General features: G+C 32.9%; 1 protein-coding gene across 1 annotated transcript; it reads left to right on the top strand.

Moving 5' to 3' along the window:
* The first annotated feature begins 6,056 nt into the window (after positions 1-6,056).
* Positions 6,057-18,603, top strand: LOC115959838 (TMV resistance protein N-like). Its single transcript, XM_031078442.1, has 8 exons — positions 6,057-6,365; positions 6,512-7,049; positions 9,420-10,512; positions 11,132-11,419; positions 11,622-12,353; positions 12,430-13,123; positions 17,608-17,951; positions 18,064-18,603. The coding sequence occupies exons 2-8, from the start codon at positions 6,547-6,549 to the stop codon at positions 18,586-18,588; spliced, it is 4,179 nt and encodes a 1,392-aa protein (XP_030934302.1). The 5' UTR covers positions 6,057-6,365; positions 6,512-6,546; the 3' UTR covers positions 18,589-18,603.
* Positions 18,604-20,112: the final 1,509 nt, after the last annotated feature.

Genomic DNA, 20,112 nt, shown 5'->3' on the forward strand with positions numbered 1-20,112 from the left:
GGATCGGGGGGCGAGTCGTCGGAGGAGGATGAAGTGGCGTCTTTGAGATCGTTTTGAGAGAGAATGAAGGCGAAAGGGCGAGCGGTGAGTGAGAGAGGGTAGAGAGAGAGTATGAGGTTTTGGTTGCTGGGTTTCTATTCTTTTGCTAGGTTTCATGTTTTGCTGGGTTTCATGTTCTTTGATTCGGTGGGTTTCTATTCTTTCTACAGTAACATTAAATTGAGTAATTAATTATTTTTTTTAATTTTGGTATTTAAAAAATGTCAAATAATTTTTTTAATAATATTTTAATACTCACGTCAGCCACGTCCAGTTTTCCCGTTAGTTTGGTGACGGAATAGTGCTTCAAGGACTAAAACGGAAAGCGTTAATTGGTTTTAGGGACTAAAAGTGGAAAAAATAAAATATAGGGACTAAAATGGAAAAACGTCAAAATATAAGGACTAAAAGTGCATTTACGCCTTTATTTATTTATTTTTGTTTTAATTATAGTACCATACTAACTCAAGTTTTCACATACATACAGATGATAATGACTGACATGTTTGCAGAAGATGACACTTGTGCTCTGTTTATACTTGACTGGCTTATGAATTGGGAGGATTTTGTAGGATAAATTTCAGTTGAGGGCTACTTCCACTGGATGTTCTTAGGCATATATGTCAGTCTGACTATGTTTTGGATTTTTTTCCCTTTAGATAAAAAACTTGGTATGTTGTATTAAATTTATATATGGCTTCGGTTATAATGATTTGGAAATGTATTCAAGTGTCATATCCTTGTATCTTGTTTCATAATGATAGTAGAGCTTGGATCTTTTTTTTTCCTTTTTTTTTATTTTATTTTTTTTCTAAGGAGTTCTAGTCCTTACTCCTTATCAGATGTGACTTATATGGTTTCACTTATAATATCTTCATAGGATGAAGTTCATTTAAGTCCACTGGTATTGGATGGCCTACAAGCTATAGTTTCAGGTAACTTTCTCACGATTCTCTCATGTAGTGATTTTGAGTTAATGTCTATGAGAGTATAAGTTGTGAATTTTTGAGAAGTTTAGAAGTTATTACTTTTTATCAATCACGCTATACGGTAAGCTAAGCATTAATTTAATCTTCATTCTAGAATATTTCATTGCAATTAAAAAGTAAATAGACACTGTTGGAAGCTTCAAACAAGTTCACCCTTGGCTTGAAGTAAACTTCTTTCTGGTACTTGTCTAGTTGATAGTTATGGGCTAACAAACATGTGCAAAATATTTTATTATAGTTGGAATAAATCATCATAATTTTATTTAGAAGTTAAGATATCATCATAATCTTAATTTCATATACATTAAAATAAATCAATAGAATTGTTATCATTTTTACATTCTAAATAATTTTCTTATATATACAAAAAAGAAGAAGAAGAAGAAGAAGAAGAAGAATATATCTCCACACATTGCATAAGTTTGCAACTTAATTAGTTTATATAAACTGCAACAGTTTTTCTTCAAAAGAGGTTTTTTTTTTTTTTTTTTTCTTTTTTTTTTTTAATTTTATTTTTATTTTTATGAAGTCTTCTAAAGACTCATGGTATTCAATTTCTAATAGAAGTAGATTCATTTCTTGCGTGTCTAACAAGCTCATTACGTGAGTTCCAACGGTGGGTGGGCTGGACCACAAGGTGTGGTGTACCTAACATATGGTAATCCCAAATCGTAATAATATGAGAAATAAGAACATTCACATTAACTCGTGTAAAATAACTTTCTATTTTAGTAAAAGAATTTATTTTTTCTATTTTATATACTCATTTTTAAAAACATTTTACATCAGATTATCTATTTTACATTACATTTTATTAAAACATAAATTTTTCTTGATTTTTTTTTAAATTGTTCATCTTTTTTCACACATAACAACCACTACTCACTTCATTCTTGAGATATGTAAAGAAAGAATAAAAAACTAAATTTTGCACGGTCTGATGTGAGTAAATTTTGGATTTGATTGGCAAAAATCTACTCATTTTGTTCACAATAAAACTCAATTTGTCTACCATTTCATACTTTTGTTCACTACAATTTACAAATTTAAATATCTTTTTTTATAAGAAAGTTTATTTTGACTGACAATTTAGATTTTGTTAAGAAATTATCTTGGTTTTTTGTTCTACATATGGCTTTATAGTAATTTCAGTAGGCACCTATTTTTCTTCTACCTTTCGTCCTGTCAACACGGTTGTCATAGATTATAAGAACTTTATGTAAAGCCTAGCTCAACAACGAATCTTCTCCCAACAAAAAAACAAAACTTAAAAATCAGAACAAATCCAAATATTTAAATCTAAATCAAGCATTGCAATTATCCAAATTTAGATCAAACACTAAATCCTATATTAAAGAGAGGGAAAAAAAAAACACTTAGGCCTTTTTCTCACTATTTGATAATTATGGATTTATGATTGCCATCCTCTCTTTCATCTCCCTCCATCTAAACATAAGGTAAATTTCATTAAAAAAAAACAAAAAACAAAGAAGAACTGAGAAGAAGAAAAAGAAGAAGAAAGAGAAAAGGATTTCTCAAAATGAAAATTTTGGTAATTTCCATAAAAAATAAAATTTTAAAAATTAAATAAACAAATAAAAAAAAGAAGAAGAAGAAGAAAAAAAGGCGATGCAACTATTTTTACTTCACACTTTTTCCCCTTTCTTTCTTTGGTTTGTGCTCAATCACAAGTTGATATCCAAGCTTATGAAATTGAGCGTTGGTTTGAGTATATTCTCCACCCACACGGATCGAGACCTTCATTTTTTATTTTATTTTTAATGTCAATTGATAAGTGTATAACCATAGTATCTTATTGGTTTAATATAATACTAATAATTAGTGGAAAGAGGCATCTCAAAAAGAAAGTGGAAAAGACTCTAACAAACTTCCCCGTAAATGGAAATGGAAATTCTGGTAAGTCCAGTGGCATCAACTTTTTTACAATTCTGCCACAAATTTTTTTACAATTTTATCATAACTTTATTATATGATAACTTGTGAATTGTGAAATTATAAACTCATATAAACTTTTTTTTTGGTTTCTTACAGTGTTTCCTCAAAACTTTCAACCAGAGACTAATCACTGTTCATACTGAGTGGGTCTACGAAGGAATAAAGCACTGATCCAGGAAATTCTTTTCAAAATATAGGTAACAGAACTCGAACTAGAGAGCACACCTAGTCGAGTCCAGTATAAGCATTTTGAGACCAAGAGTCCAACTAATTTGACTAACCCCCTGAGTTTAAACCCATATAAACTTACTATTTTATTTTCACTTTTCACAAATTGTCACGAAATAAAATTGTGACAAAGTTGTGACAATTTTGTAATATTAGGCATACTCTTCCCGTACATTCAGACATTCCTGTATTTTCTCATAACATGACCCGAAAAGCAAAATGTCATCTGAATAAATAAAAAGAATTTTAAAACGTGTTTCATAGGCTCATAGCTGGTCACCAGTTACCAACACCACCAAATTACTGTCCTTTGGCGTGTTGTGCCACGTACTTTGATACAAATATATATTATTATAGTATTGCGAAAGTAATCCTTTTTTTCCCTCCTTTCCTTGGTTTGTACCCAAGCACCCTGGTCTCAAAGACTTTTTAGTCTTCAGTCCGCCTACGAATATACTCAAACCCACGCTCAATTTCATAAGCTTGGATATTAACTTGTGATTGGATCTATGAGACCACCACAAATGCTTCTTTAAAAATAAAAAAATTAAATGCACCAATCACAACACTTTTTTTTAAAAAAAATAATTACAACATATTGCTAATCCCGTAACTCGAACATTTCCCCCTAAACCTCCATATACTTTGTGTATGAGAATGTGCACTTTGAGTGTATAGTCTTTGATTATTCTTCACCCAAACGGTCCACGGATCCAAACCCTCGTTTTTTCTTTTTACTAAATTTCTTTCTTTTTTTTTTTTGGTCGAAGAATGATAGACTTTACTTAGTAAGTTTTTGGTTTACAGGTCTTGATAGTACCTACAAATGTTATGCCCTTTTGTAAGTGCTAGTGTTGTAAATCTTGTACTTTCACTTCCTCCTTCTTCGTCCTCTATGTCTTCTGTTTATATTATCTAAAAAATAATAATAATAATAATAATAAGTGGTTTGAAGTACCACATCGGTTACTTAGTGAGTGAGTTTTCGATTTATAAGCCTCGCTAGTCTATATATATAATAATAGGTAAAACTGAAAAAAACTCAAATTAGAACTCCAAATTAGGGTTCCAATTTTGTGTCATATGTCCTAAATTATTTATTCTTAAAAAATTTTATTTCTTAATTTTAGAATAAAATATGGGACCATATCATAAATATTCGTCCAAATGAGTTATTAAGTACAAAAACCAAAAAGTCTAGAATCAATGAATTATATAAAAAAAAGTACTTCAATATAATTTTTTTAAAAAAATAGAAAATTTACATTTTATACCTAGTAATATACTTACAAATTTTTTTAAAAAATTAACAAAATATAAAAATGATTATCAATAGTATTTAAATTATATATATAAGAATTATATTATGCATTTTATTGTATATTTTTAAGTGTACTCATATATTTACATAGGGTTACAAGCTAATACTTATAAAGGTTAGACCTCCAAGAAACCAATCGATATTTGGTGTAAGTGGAGATTGAATTTTAGACCTCATATTCAACTATTAGAGATTTTATTAATTCAGTTAATTAAAATCTCTTATTTAATATAGTACTAAGGACTTTGTTAACAGCACCCTAATACACATAATAAGTGGAAAAGTCTCGAGAAAACTTCCTAGTAAATGGAAATGGAAATTCCTATGCATTCGATCATTCCTGTAATTTCCCATAACATGACCCGAAAAGCTAAATGTCATCTGAATAAAAAAAGAATTTTAAAACGTGTTTGATAGGCTCATAGCTGGTCAGCAGTCACCAAAACCACGAAATTACTGTCTTTTGGCGTGTTGTGCCATGTATTTGTAACCACTATTTATTATTAGCCGTGCCACAAGTATTGCTAACGTAATCCTTTTAACTAACGAATAAGATTATGACATATTTGCATAAATAATAATAATTTTTTTGTTTATTGGGAAAATTAAAAATGACCGCTACAACAATCTTTTAATTGATATAATAATTTCTTACTTAACACGGTAGATTGTAAGCCGTGAATGGAGAAGAGAGTTAATGTAATAGTGACAGATAAAACAATCACCCCTAAGGTCTTGTTTGGTTGGAGTAAAAACAGAGAGAATGAAAAAGAAGAGAAAAATATGGTAAAAAATGAAAATTTTCCTTGTTTGGTTCAGGAGAGAATACAAGAGGGAAAGAAAATGGTGTGGAAAATTTTCATTTCAAGCCCACAAAATTTTGTCCTCCTCATTTGGAAGGAAAACTAAGATGAAAAAATTATATGGGTAATAAATTATACAAGTGCCCTCATCTTTACACACAGCATGTCTCCATGTTCTCCTCTTTCCTTCCCCCCCTCCCCCCTTTTTTTTTTTTTGGCCTTGTCCTCGTTATATTCCACCTTATCTATTGTTATTTGATTACTTATTTATTTATTTGATTCTCAAAAAAAAAAATACTTATTTATTTTTTTTCCCATATATTCCCAGAGTTCTTTATAGGGAACGATTTTCAGGTTCTTCATGGCTGTAAGTTTTTTTTTTAATATTTTCTTTTATTCATTTTACTCGGTTTTTGCTTGCTCTCATCTATGGTTTTTATTTATAATTTATACATATTTTTTCACACTTATTAAACCCTCTGGTATTTTGTTATAATAAGAACATTATAGTCAATTCATACAAACTACATTTTCCATCACCCACTTTTCTTGCTAATCAAATAAAAAAGTTTTCCATCCTTCCACTTTTTCATTCTTCAAACTAAACATACATAAAGAAAAACCAAAACTTTTTTATCCCCTTAATTTTCCATAGTCTAACTTGACCTCCTCTCCATCCAAACAAAGCTTAATTTTCCATAGTCTAACTTGACCTCCTCTCCATCCAAACAAAGCCTGAAGTACGTGGGAAAGTACAAGCCTGAAGTACGTGGGAAAGTGCGTGTGAAAGGGAAAAATGTATTTTAAAGACGTGTTGACTTTACTCACCTAACATTACGTGAAATTGTGAAATAGACTTCGATTCACTCTTCGTCTCCCGTCTCTTTCAGTCTCTGTCTGTCATTTTCTCTGTCTCTCCCTCTCTCTCATACACGGAGAAAGAACCTTATCCATTCATTTACTGAAAAAAGGCAATTACAATGCAATAGGAACTGAATTCCGGCGTTGTTTCAAGAGTATTTTCGCTCTGTAAGCTCTCATTTTTTACACTTTTATTTCTTTACTTTCACTTCATCCGTGAAATGAAGAAATCTACACATATCAAATCGTCTCCAGTTTGAACTTTGAATTGGATTTGAATATACTTTGTTACTTTTGTTATCTATGTATTATAGTTCAAGATTTATGAAGTATATTTTCCACGGATTCCATGTGCACTCAAGGAGCATCAACGTCATCACCGTCTTCTTCTTCAACACGTCGGTGGAAATACGATGTTTTTCTCAACTTTAGAGGCGTCGACACCCGTAATAGTTTTACAGATCATCTATATGCTGCTTTGAAACAGAAGGGCATTTTGACATTTAAGTATGATAAGAAAATTGAGAGAGGAAAAGCTATTGCACGAGAGATTCTAGAAGCAATAGAAGGATCGAGGTTTGCCATTGTAGTTCTCTCAAAACACTATGCAGCTTCGACATGGTGCTTGGACGAGCTTGTTAAAATCATTGGATACAGTAAAGAGATGGGAACAACAGTTCTGCCGGTTTTCTATGATGTGGATCCATCCGATGTATGGAAACAAAGAGGAACTTTCGCAGTGGCTTTTGCTGAGCACGAAGTACGATTTATGGAGAACATGGAGAAAATTGACATTTGGAGAGCTGCTTTGAGAGAAGCGGCGAATCTGTCTGGTTGGCTTGTTCAAGATGGGTAATTTCCTAAGAAATTTATTTTGATATTTAAACACAATTTTCTTTCATATATCATGAAGCATATAAATTGCTATTGGCTGATATTTAAACGACAATTTTATTTAAGCTTCTATTGGCTGAAATGTTGCTTTCGGTTAGATAAAATCCTTAAAGTGCATTTTGACAATTTTATTCACAAACCAATTGTTTATAGAATGAAAATGTTAACATAACTTTAGGAAGTAGAGATTCAAGGAGTTTATAATTGATATTTGTCTGCAGAAATAGAAATTCAAAGAGATCTTCTCTTAAAAGGGGGAGAAAAACATATGAAGCATTTTCCTTTTTCTCTTCAATGATGAAAATCAAATCTCTAATCTGTGCTTCAATCTCTGTTGGCACTAAGGCTTAAATTTTTAGTTCCTCTCCCCTCCTAAAGAAATCTTTACGGCTTTACCTTCTCTTCAATCATTTTACCTGGAATTATTATAAAGCATTTTCAACTTTTTGGTCATCTAAATTGTAAGGTTGAATTTATTCAACCACCTAATTGGCTTTATTCCGTGCCAAATTTGCTTGTAATTCAACATTTAGTAACCCTGTATTTAGGTGGGATTGATGTAAGGGTAGAGAGTGAGATAGAGTGAAGTTTGCTCAAGAGTGTGCAAGAAAACAGAGAGTCGCGGCTGGGACTCGCGGGTGTCTCGCGGCTGCAAGTCGCCAGAAGCACACACGTGCCAAGCATGCTGGAAGATGAACAGTCATGCTAGCTGGAGCACTACAGGACAAAACATGACAACTGGCCATACGATTATCTCGCGACTGGATCTCGCGACTTAGTCAAGCCGCGAGGTCAAGCCGCGAGCCACCCCTGTTTTGTAAAAACCTGACGTTTCACATTCCTCTCCACTCCAGTATAAATACCTCTATTACCCACGATTGAAAGAGAGCTTCCAGAGAGAATTTTGAGAGAGAAACCCTAAAGAAAAACTAGATTGATTCACACACAATCTATACCTTAAAGACTCTTCAAATTCCTCAACTCTCTTCCTCTCCATTGTTAAATCCTTGAGAGGCATTATACCAAACCAGGTTCTCACCATCATCATCATTGTGAGACTGCTGTTTGGATTTCTGGGAAGCAGTTAGAAAGGAGCCAATCTACATTGGTTGATGCTACGGTCTAGTAGCGGAATCCGGAAAGCTAGAAAAGAAAAAGGTTCGGCGCAACCTCGTTGGAGCAAGAAGCTTGGAGGGCTTAGGTGCACTGGGTAGATTAGGCTTGGAGGGTCTATTGCTGTCCTTGTATCCCAACTATATTTTCTAGTGGATTGATTACCGCTTGGAGGGCGGCGGAGAGGTTTTTCGCCGAGGGCTTCGGTTTCCTCTTCGATAACACATTGCATGTTGTCTTTGTGTTTGCATCTTCCTTCCTCTCTATCTTTGCCTTTTTATTTATCTGCTGTGGATTTTAATCTGTTATGGCTTAGATAGTATTTAATCAATTTCGTATGATAGCATATGTTAAGTTTCCGCACACTAGTTGTTTGACATATTGCTTGAATTGATTAAGTTGTAATTTGGGGGTCTAAACGTTCAAAGGTGTTTTTGTACACGTTTTTGAACTTTCATAAATTTGTGTAATCCATTGTTGATTTGTTATTAATATTTTGGAACTAAAATCATCTATCCTAGTTCGAGTGTTCCACTATATATTCAATCAACTATAGTGTGCCATTTCTCTGATTTTCGTTTTCCTTTTAAATTTTGGTTACTTTAGAAGAGGTAAAAAAGATAAATGTGTGGTTGGTGAAGCATAAAGTGGAACCCTCAAAGTGGGAAACAACCTTTTTTTTTTTAATTCTTTAGCACTCAAGCTACCTCAGAAGGTCTTGAACTTTTATATTAGCCTGTTCAACTTAAAGATATCCCAATGAAGTTTCTCTTAGGAATCAAGGGTGAAATAAGACACCCATTCTTTGGTCAATCAATTGTGAATTAGATTTTGGATTTACTAGTTTAATATTATTTCTAACTTAAGCAAAGATATTGGATGATGGCACTTGCTTTCCGCTCCTGATATCTGCTTGTATAATACTGTCCCTGTTTCTCTCCCTCTTTATCTGCCTCTTCTTTGTGAAGGCCCACATGTTTTGGGCAAGAATGAAAATTTTCTGCCTATAAGTAAATAGCCAAATTTGATAGAGTTGTTTCAGTAAATATAATCATACAATTCTTATATGGGTAGTTGAGTAGTTCTATCCACGTTAGTTCATATTTGTTTGACCAAGGGGAGTATTATCACCCAATATTTTTCTTTATCCCCAATGTTTTATGATTGGTTTAGACTTTAGACCATCACTTAATTATTGTTCTATCATCTTCACAGGCATGTGTCAGAATTAATCCAAAGCATTGTGGAACACATATTACAAAATCTGAGTTCATGTTTCTCAAGCATTACCGATGACTTGGTAGGAATAGATTCTTCAGTGGAAGAACTGATCAATTCGTATTTAGATCTTGGGAAGAATGTTTGCATTATAGGGATCTGTGGTATGGGGGGATCTGGAAAGACAACTCTTGCTAGAGTTGTCTATGAAAAGTTTCGTAATTATTTTGAAGGTTCTTCCTTTATTGCTAATGTTAGGGAATATCCAGAAAAACTTGATTTGCTTCATTTGCAACAGCAGCTTCTAGCAGATATCTTGGAGGAAAGAAATATAGATATAAGGAATGTTTATTACGGAGTTGACATAATCAAGAGAAGGTTATGTCATAAAAAAGTTCTAATTGTTCTAGATGATGTTAATAAATTGGACCAACTAGAAAATTTGGCTGGAGAGCATGGCTGGTTTGGATTGGGGAGTTTGATCATCATAACAACTAGAGATGAACATTTGTTGGTCCATCATGGAGTACATAAAATATGTAAGCCTAATGCATTAAATAGTGATGATGCTTTAAAACTTTTTTGTTTGAAAGCCTTCAAAAATGAGCAACCAAGAAAAGGTTATATGCAACTCTCCCAGGATGTTGTATGCTATGCTAATGGCCATCCATTAACACTTGTAAGTTTAGGTTCCTTTTTGTTTGGAAGAACAATGGATGTATGGCAAAGTGCATTGGACAGATTTAAAAAAATTCCAAAAAGAGAAATATTTGACATACTCAAAGTGAGTTTTGATGGGCTAGAGGAAATGTGGAAGGATATATTTCTAGATATTGCATGTTTCTTTAGAGGGAAGATGAAAGATCAAGTAATAGAGATATTAGAGACCTGTGGTTTTGATGCAAGAATTGGAATACAAGTTCTCATGGATAAATCTCTCCTAACTATAGAAAACGACACATTGCAAATGCATGATCTATTACAAGAAATGGGTATGGAAATTGTGCGTCGAGAATCACGAGAAGAGCCTGGGAAGCGCAGTAGGTTGTGGCTTCGTAAGGATTTGTTTCATGTATTTATGAACAATACGGTAAGAACATTGGACAAATAATATATATTTTTTTTTTCAAGGGAAATATTGAATAGATACACAACACAATTTTGTTCAGGAAATTAAGTTCTTTAAGAAAAAAAATAAAATCCAATGTATAAATAGCTACCCAAATACTTAATTCATAAAATCTATAATACAAAAGTCCATTTAATTTCATGTTAATATGCTGACTGTTACTTGTATTTTGAAAATATAATGTGATTGTTACTTATAAAATTTTAAAAAATAAATAAATTTTGAATTCATCTATCATAATATCTTACATTTTGAAAACATAATGTGATTGTGACATTGTTTATATTTTTGAATTGTAGAATAGCATCCTTACTCGTTGCAATGTATGATTCTCAAATGAAAATAACACTTTTACCATATGAATAAAATTTAAATAAAAAATTAAATTGTTTCTAAGGCCTCAATTTGTCAATTTCTCATTCTTCACTTTCTTGGATTTACCAATGGTCAAGAGGAGGTTATATATGTGGAAAACTCAGTATATATATTAGTTGCCTCCTCAAACACTATAAAACTGAAATTTTCTAGTATTCTTAACTTTTATTTTGTGATTTACTGATCCTTTGCTTTTGATTCTTAGGCAACAAAAGCAATTCAAGCAATTGTCCTAGACTTATTTGGAGGGGATGAGGAATATCGGCCCATTGAATCCTATTCTGAAGTTTTTTCTAAGATGTGTAATCTTAGATTGCTTATAATTGATAACGTGCACATCCCAAATGGCCTCAATCATCTTTCTTACAAATTAAGACTTCTTGAATGGCGTGGCTATTCTTCAAAATGTTTGCCATCCAAATTCCAATCAAAAGAGCTTGTTGAACTCAAACTGCGGTTTAGCAAAATTGAATATCTTTGGAGAGGTGTAAAGGTGATTATGTTCTTCAAACTGTCTTTTTATTACTTATCAGCATTTATCTTTTCTTCAGAAGTCTCATCAAATACACTCCCTTTGTATTTGAGCTTCATCCTTTCATTAATAAAAAATTGTTCTAATATATATATATATATATATATAACTAAAAAAATTCATTGTTTAATGCAAGCTAATTATCCTTCTTCTTGTTTTACAGTATTTAGACAAGTTAAAACTCATCGATCTTGAACATTCCATAAGCCTTATTAGGACACCTGACTTCACAGGGGTTCCGAGACTTGAAAAACTATGTCTTAGAGGTTGCATAAATTTGGTTGAGATCCACCCATCTATTGGACAACTCAGTAAGCTTACTGTTTTAAATTTAAAATTTTGCCAATCTCTTATCAATCTTCCAAACAGCATGGATAGTTTAAGGTCTCTTGAAATACTCATTCTTTTGGGATGCTCAAAACTTGCCAACCTGCCAGAGAACTTGGGAAAAATTGAAAGTTTGAAGGAACTTGATTTGACTGGAGCTGCCATTCGAGAAGTTCCCTCTTCCATTAGTTTCTTGATATGTCGTGGATGTGAAAAGCAATTTTTTAAGTCAAGGCTTGACAGTGTGTTCTGTGTTCACTCGTTAAAATATTTAGCACTATCTACAAACAATCTTATCTTTGCCTTACCTGCAAGCATCAGTCAACTTCCGAAATTGGAAGCTCTTGATTTGGGCAACTGCATTCAGCTTCACTCGTTGCCAGATCTTCCATCAAATGTAAGATATATAAATGCTAAAGGTTGTTCTTCCCTAGAACCATCACCAGCATTGCTCAGTATGAGCAATTTGTTGCAACCATCAATTTCATTTTTTAATTGCTGCAAGTTGGTTGAGTATAATGAGGGCAGTGATGGTCTGGCATTTGCAATGTTAAAACGTTATCTACAGGTAATCTACCTTCTCTCTCTCTCTCTCTCTCTCTCTCTCTCTCTCATTGTTAAATAATATGGTTTTTCTGGTATAGGGACTCATTTATCCAAAAACTGGATTATATGAAACTTCTACCAGAAGGAAAGATAGATCTAGAGCTGCGTTCCAGATAATTATTCCCGGATTGGATGTTCCACAATGGTTAACTCATCAAAGGATTGGGTATTCAATAAGCATAGAACTGCCTCCAAATTGGTGTAATAGTAGGTGGATGGGATTTTCTTTGTGTGCTCTCTTTAGAATTAATTGTTACGGGTATTCAAGTGAAAGATATAGTCTTAAAGGTCATGTGAAAGCCCTTGGCGATATGCCTCACCATACTTTTAAAGTTATTGGAGAGACATCCTTTGAGGTTGTCATTGGGGAGACATCCTTTGATTATAGTGTGTGTCACCTTTGGCTATTGTATTGGTCTCGTGATGACTTGCTAGGTACACATTGGTATGATCTTGAATGCAGTCGTATTAATGTTGTATTTGACAGCAACAGCCCAAGTGTGGAGGTGATCAAATGTGCTGTCCGTTTGATATATGAGCAAGACGTGAAAGAGTTCAGCCAAACAATTGCACAAGGCAGCAGTTGTGTCATTACTTCTGAGGATTCAGATTTTGTCCATGAATTTGAAAATTCAGCAGTAGTAAAAGCTACCAAAATTGTGAGAACCTATGATGACAATAACGAAGCAGAACGTAGTGCAAGTTGGGGCTTTCCTGGGGAAACTGAAAGAGGTAACAACCATCTCACTCATCCTTCCTGTTACAAGTATTGTCTTATTTTACAACATTTTCTTTGTAGCTGTAATATCCCAGATTGCTTGTCTATATTTTTGCCTAGATTGGATTGTTTAGGTGTTGCATAGGCATTTACTGGGTAGATTTTGTCTTTACAAACAAATATGAGAAATCTCAATTGTGGCTAGTTATAATAGGGTGCATAATTGTGGCTAACACTTTCTTCAAGTTGTGACAAATTATTTCATAGCTAACCTGGTAACATTGTGTACTTCAAGCAGTCCAAATCACCCTAAACTTCTGTATTCTTGAAAATTAACCTTAGATTCTGTCACTTGAATTCAATGCCAGCTGTCTAAAGAACTTAATTTTTCAGCCTCCACATTATCATTAGTTACATGAAGCCTACTAACTAGTAAAAGCTTACGTAAATAACCCTTGTGGATAATGCAATTCTTGAAAAGGATGCTAAAGATTTAAGTGAGTAAATGGCGTGGCTTTGTGCGTTCCGTTGGTTTTGTCTTCAGCAAGCAATTTTAATACTTTCTTTTTCTTTTTTTGCCTGACCACAAGCGAACTCATAGACCAAAACAAATCACTGGTAATTAAGATGAAAAAGAATCAATAATAGTTCAGTGTCTTTCGAAATCCTTCCCAAGATATGCAACTCTAACAACAAATGTGGGTTTGGCACACCTTGCACCCACAAGTTCCAAGAGTCCAACCTCAAACAGAAACAAGTATCATGACATATGACTCTACAAAATATATAAGTTAAATCCTCAAATACAAATCATTCTAATTCGAGTCCACCAACTCAAACATTACATTTGCATTTACCTATAATAAGAGAAGTTCTTTGCGTATTGACCATAAATCTGGAAATCACATATAATTAACAATGAAGAGCCAAAGCCCAATAAGTAGCAAAAATAATGGAGGTAAGGAAATGCAAGTTTTATTCTTATTAACAGTTTGCAAAACATGCCATATAAGTTGGAGAACTGCCAAGTCAAGTTCTATACTTATATTATAATCCTTTCATTGCGATGATATAAAAGAATGGTGGAAACGGAAACGGTGCAGTATAAGCCTTTTCAAAATAAGGCTTCATGAAGCATAATACTCACTTTGAACCATAAAAAATGTCTAACATTGATATTAAACACAAAAACCCATGGCCACATGACAAAGTACCACACACGTGGAGCCTGTCTAAGGTTATGCTCTGCATATTTCCCCTTTTACTTTTCACATTGTATATATGTATATATCATTGATGAATAGATTATATATAAGTTATAAAACAAAAAACAAAAATCTTGTATTAAGATCATGTCCAAGTGATAGATGAAAGTAATGTTTTTGCATCTGTATCAATAGAAATCTAATGGAAGTTTCTCTAGTTTAAAAAGGAGGGGGGGGGGTGTGGGGGGGATTAAATTTATTATAATAATCAATATTATTTACTTAAGTTCAAAGAATTCAAAATTATAACAAATAATTAGTCATTACTAATAATATTTTTCTATTTTCTGTAAATTTGTAAGTAAATATTATATATTTTGGTGACTTTGGTTTTACAAATGGAAAAGGAATTCTCTTCCCTTATTGTGATTTTCAATACTGATTGAAAGAATGTAGTCGTGATCCTCTCGAATATAGAAAAAGAAAATTCATTCTTTTTGTTGTAAAATAGCAAAAGCTCAAATTACTAAGATTGATTGTGAAAATATTTTAGGGTTGTGAAAGATCTTCTAACTAACAACAGGAACGAAGAAAATTAATCCAAAAGAAAATAGACACAAAACACCAAGATTTACATGGTTCGGTAGTAGCCTACATCCACGGGCGACGACAAACAAATTTCACTATAACAAATTTGAGATAATAAAAACTTGTTTAGAGACACTCTCACAAATCAAAATCTCAAATACACCCAAATAGCTCTCTCTCACAAATACAAAACCAAAGAACCAAATACAAACCAAAGAACCAAACATAAACCAAAGAAAAAAACGTTCACAAATACCAAATACCAAATACCAATTGTGCACAAACTAAAGAGAGGGCCACAAAGCAAATCCAAAAGTTGCAACTCTCCAAGAGAGAGCAAATCATCAAACCGCAGAACCAAAACCAAGCGGTAACAAACCTCTCTCACTATTCCAAATTGCAACCCACAAATATCAAATAACCAAACAAAGAGAGAGTCTTTTTCTCACACACTCTCATCTCTTTCTCTCTAATTTTCTGTAGTAGCACTATGCATATATAGGAGACTTGAGTTGGCTAGTATATCCAAAACCAAGAAGAACTAAACTTCTTTTCCACACACAAAAGGAGAATCACTCCTATTCCAAATAGAACTCAAAATCAAGTGTTAGACAAGACTTCTAATAGAACTTGATAACTTCAAACAACAGTAACTCAAAAGGAATAAAAATCCTTTATTATCCAAATCCAACAAGGAGTCGAACTCCTAATTCAAGCCATATTCTACAAATCTCCACCTTGGCTTGAATTCCATCAAGCCTTACAAACGAAATCTAGTAGACCACCAAATGCAAATCCTTAACAAGTCTCCACCTTGACAAGACATCTCCTAAATCACAACTGCAAAACACTCAATCAAATTAGAGCCTAACCAAAAAAAGTGCAAATTATCCAAATCTACTTCCAAATGCGCCAATGGATGCCAAATGCACCCAAAGATGGTGTCAAATCCAAATATGAGTCCAAAACAAAGTGCATATCACAACAAACGAAACTTCTCTGTTACCACCACCAAAGCCCCTACGGGTTAATTCAAATTGCAAATACCCTACAAGTCCAAGCAACGCTTGAAATTGTGCAAAGGTTTAATCACCATGTCACCACCAAAATTAACATTCTTGGCCAAACACAAACGAATAGCTCCACAAGCCTGTCTATTAATCTTTTCCAAATCCTTGTCTGACATCCCTTCATGTTTGTCTTCCAAAGTAATATCCAACTCTTGTTGGACCAAGACATCCATAACTTCACATTGCCACATGCCAAAGTTTTTCGTTCCATCAAATTTCTCTACTTCAAATTTGGCATTAAAAACCATCGTCCTAACCGCCAAAGGTTTTGCAGAAGACTTTGACAAAGCTTTTTCAGAAGAATACGCCGAAGATTTTGTAAAATAGCGGAAGCTCAAAAAATTAAGATTGATTGTGAAAATATTTTAGACTTAAGAAAGATCTCCAAACAAACAATAGAAACGAAGAAAATTAATCCAAAAGAAAATAAACACAAAACATCAAGATTTATGTGGTTCAACAATAGCCTACATCCACAGATGACGAGAACAAATTTCATTATAACAAATTTGGAATAATAAAAATTTGTGTAGAGACACTCTCACAAATCAAAATCTCAAATACACCCAAATAGCTCTCTCTCACAAATACAAAACCAAATAACCAAATAAAAACCAAAGAACCAAACGTTCACAAATACCAAATACCAATTGCGCACAAACCAAAGAAAGAGCCACCAAAAAGCAAGTCCAAAAGTTGCAACACACCAAGAGAGAGCAAATCATCAAACCGCAAAACCAAAACCAAGTGGTAACAAACTTATCTCACTATTCCAAATTGCAACCCACAAATATCAAATAAACAAACAAAGAGAGAGCCTTTTTCTCACACACTCTCATCTCTTTCTCTCTAATTTTCTATAGTAGCACTATGCATATATAGGAGACTTAAGTTGGCTAGTATATCCAAAACCAAGAAGAACTAGACTTCTTTTCCACACACAAAAGGAGAATCACTTCTATTCCAAATAGAACTCAAAATCAAGTGTTAAACAAGACTTCTAATAGAATTTGATAAGTTCAAACAACAGTAATCCAAAAGGAATAAAATTCCTTTATTATCCAAATCCAACAAGGAGTTGAACTCCAAATTCAAGCCATATTCTACACTTTTTCCCCTTTCCTTGCTACCAACTACTGAGGGAGGTTTTGATGTATTGAATAAACATTTTTCTGTATTGGATGCATATCCATATTGGTCATTGCAAACACGGTTGGATGTACTCTTAGGTACTCTTAGCATGTTATGTAATTCAATCGCATAATGAGGGTTGACCCCAAACTCAATTGTGGAAGATGTAGATCTAGATATACAATTTGAATTTCAGAATTATAAGGTCCAACAAAAACAAAGAGAAGTTTAGGAAGAAAATAGAGAATGGTTAGTGAAAGAGATGAAATATGCCATGCCATGCCGTGTGGGAAAATTATAATGTTATGTAGAATGAATAAATTTTCTTTGTATAGGTGGCTATGTAATGTGACTTTCTAGAACTTTCTTCATTAAAGTCTATTATGCGTTTACATTTCATGATTGATGATAAAATTTTCGAGTGGACATGAAACAGAGTTTTCACGTTATTTTTTGTGTTGGCCTGCTGAATTTTGATTTCACTTCTTGTTCTTGTAAGTGTAGCAATGGACAAAACAAAGGATGAGGAGAAGGAAAGTAAAAGCGAACAATTTAGGTGGTCAAAACCAATGCAATGTTTGTTAATTGAGATACTTGCTAATGACGCTACTAAAGGAAATAAGCCATCCAATACATTTATGCCTGGCTCATTAGCTCTAGCAGCCCAAACAATTAGCGAGAAATTTGGGGTTGAATGCCGACCTAATCATGTGGAGAATTGTCTTCTAACCATTGAAAGCATTTGGAGTACAATTACACAACTTCGTAATAGAAAAAATACTTTTGGATGGAATGATAATCTGAAAATGATTACTTGTGAAAAGAAGGTGTATGATGAGGAAGTAATGGTATGAAGCATATATTCATCATTATGTAGGTCTTATATTAGTGATTGATCTCTTCCTAACTATTTGTTTTTTTCCCCTTTTTCTTTTTCTTTTTAAAAAAAAAAAAAAACAGGCACATCCAGATCATGAGCAATATTTGAACAAGAAAATTGAGATGTTTGATAAGATGGCTCTGATTTTTTGTAAAGACATGGCAAAATGGAGTTTTGCAAAGTCTTTTTGTGATATTGATTCAAAAAAAATGATTGTTGACTTGGACTTTAATGGTATAGACATAGATTTTAAGAAGGCATCAAAAGGGAAGCAAGTTTGTTCTTCAAATGCAGATTTATCTGGAGTAAGCTCTCACAGAAAAAGGAGTTGTTCGTACCAAGATTCTTATTGTGATAAGTTTTCCAAACAACTCCGAAAGGTTGAGCTAGCAATAAAAAAACTCAAAAAAGATCAACTTGATGTGAATGAGCTTTATGAAGAAGTTATGAAGATAGAAGGGTTTGATGAAGTTATGCTTGCATCTGCTTTTGACCATTTGGTGGATAATGAAAAGGCAGCAAAGGCATTCATGGTCAAGAATGCTAGACTCCGAACATTGTGGTTAGAGTGTTTCTTTAACAAAAATGGTAATTGTGGGAATTAGATAGTAAATGTTTTATTCTCTAAAAAGAAGATAGTAATAGTTTAAATTTGTACAAGATTTTGAACAAATAAATGATATTATAAGAGTACTCGCATCAATCAATGTATAATAGTTTAAGGGGTAAATTTTGCATATTCAACACCAAAAATCACCCACATCAGCTCACGTAAAATTATGCAAATTTACATTCTAGCTATAGTAATTGTGTAAATATAAACTGCTAATATTTCATGTGCATATCAATATTTTATTTATTTCTCTTCTTTTTTTTCTTTTTCTTTTTTTCCTCTCTCCCCATCTATTAAAATAGAAAAATAAATAAATAAAGAATGAATATTATATTGAAATAGAATGTAGAATAAATAATTTGATATGGCAATAAACTAATTTTTTAGTTTGGCCATTTGTTATGTCAACAATTTTCACCCAAGAGATAACAGCACAGACTAAATTGACATGACACTGAAAAATTAGAAATGAAATTGATAATGGTTAGGGGCCAAATTGAGATATGATGTAAATGATAGAAATATTATATTGAAATAAAATGTAGAATAGATAATTTGATGTGGCAAAAGACTAATTTTTTATTTTGGTAATGGTACAGACTAAATTGACATGACACTGAAAGATTAGAGATCAAATTGACACAATTGAATAGTTAGAGACCAAATTGAGATATAGTGTAAAGGATAGGGACCAAATACGTAATTTATCCTAATTTGATTTCAGTGTTTTTGAAAAGTGATTGTATATAGAAAAAATAAGTTTTTATACTAAAATAGATAGGAATTGTAATGCACAAGACCATCAAAATGACACAATGAAGCCGACTTAGCAAGAGCATCGGCAGCACCATCAGCTGCACTTCTCACCCAAGCAAAGCTAGCTTGAGGGGTGGAACCAGAAAAATTGAGGATATCCTGCCATACTCCTCTACAGAACTGTTAGAGTGGCTTGCATTGTTGGTGGCTTGACATTACAAGCCAACATTGGATTTCTCTTTGTAGCCGAAATAATGGAAGACTCCATTGGCAATAAATGCTTTCCATTATCTTTGACCAAGCAAGTTTCATGTGCTGAAACTATTTCTATTAGAAATATGTGATTAAAGGTTTGTTTGGGATCCATTTATTTTGTTGAAATTGAAAACTTTTTGTTGAAAGTATTGTTGATAAAAGTAAAATTTAGCTAAAATAGTACAGTGAGACCTGTGAATAGTATCAAAATATGCAGTGAGGCCCATAAATAGTAGCAAAAATAAGCTGAATAGTAAAATAAGCTGGTTTTTTAAGCTTGAGTCAAACGCACACTAAATGATTAAATTTACCATATCCCAATAGTTTAAATTTTTGGGACAATCAGTAATTTAACATGATATTAAAGCATGAAGTCCTAAGCTCGATCTCTATCTCCTCCAAGATAGTTTTGGCCCACACGTAAAGGGGAGTGTTAGAAGTATGTGATTAAATGATTAAATTTACCATATTTCAATAGTTTAAACTTTTAGGACAATTAGTAATT

Source organism: Quercus lobata, chromosome 9 (assembly GCF_001633185.2).
Source record: "Quercus lobata isolate SW786 chromosome 9, ValleyOak3.0 Primary Assembly, whole genome shotgun sequence".
NCBI lineage: Eukaryota > Viridiplantae > Streptophyta > Magnoliopsida > Fagales > Fagaceae > Quercus > Quercus lobata.

What these genes read in the sequence shown, in the direction of transcription:
- LOC115959838 (XM_031078442.1), top strand. Translation starts at nt 6,547, where the DNA reads ATGTGCACTCAAGGAGCATCAACGTCATCACCGTCTTCTTCTTCAACA. An exon ending in GGTTGGCTTGTTCAAGATGG is followed by an intron (nt 7,050 to 9,419) that starts GTAATTTCCTAA and finishes TCATCTTCACAG; the next exon opens with GCATGTGTCAGAATTAATCC. An exon ending in ATGTATTTATGAACAATACG is followed by an intron (nt 10,513 to 11,131) that starts GTAAGAACATTG and finishes TTTGATTCTTAG; the next exon opens with GCAACAAAAGCAATTCAAGC.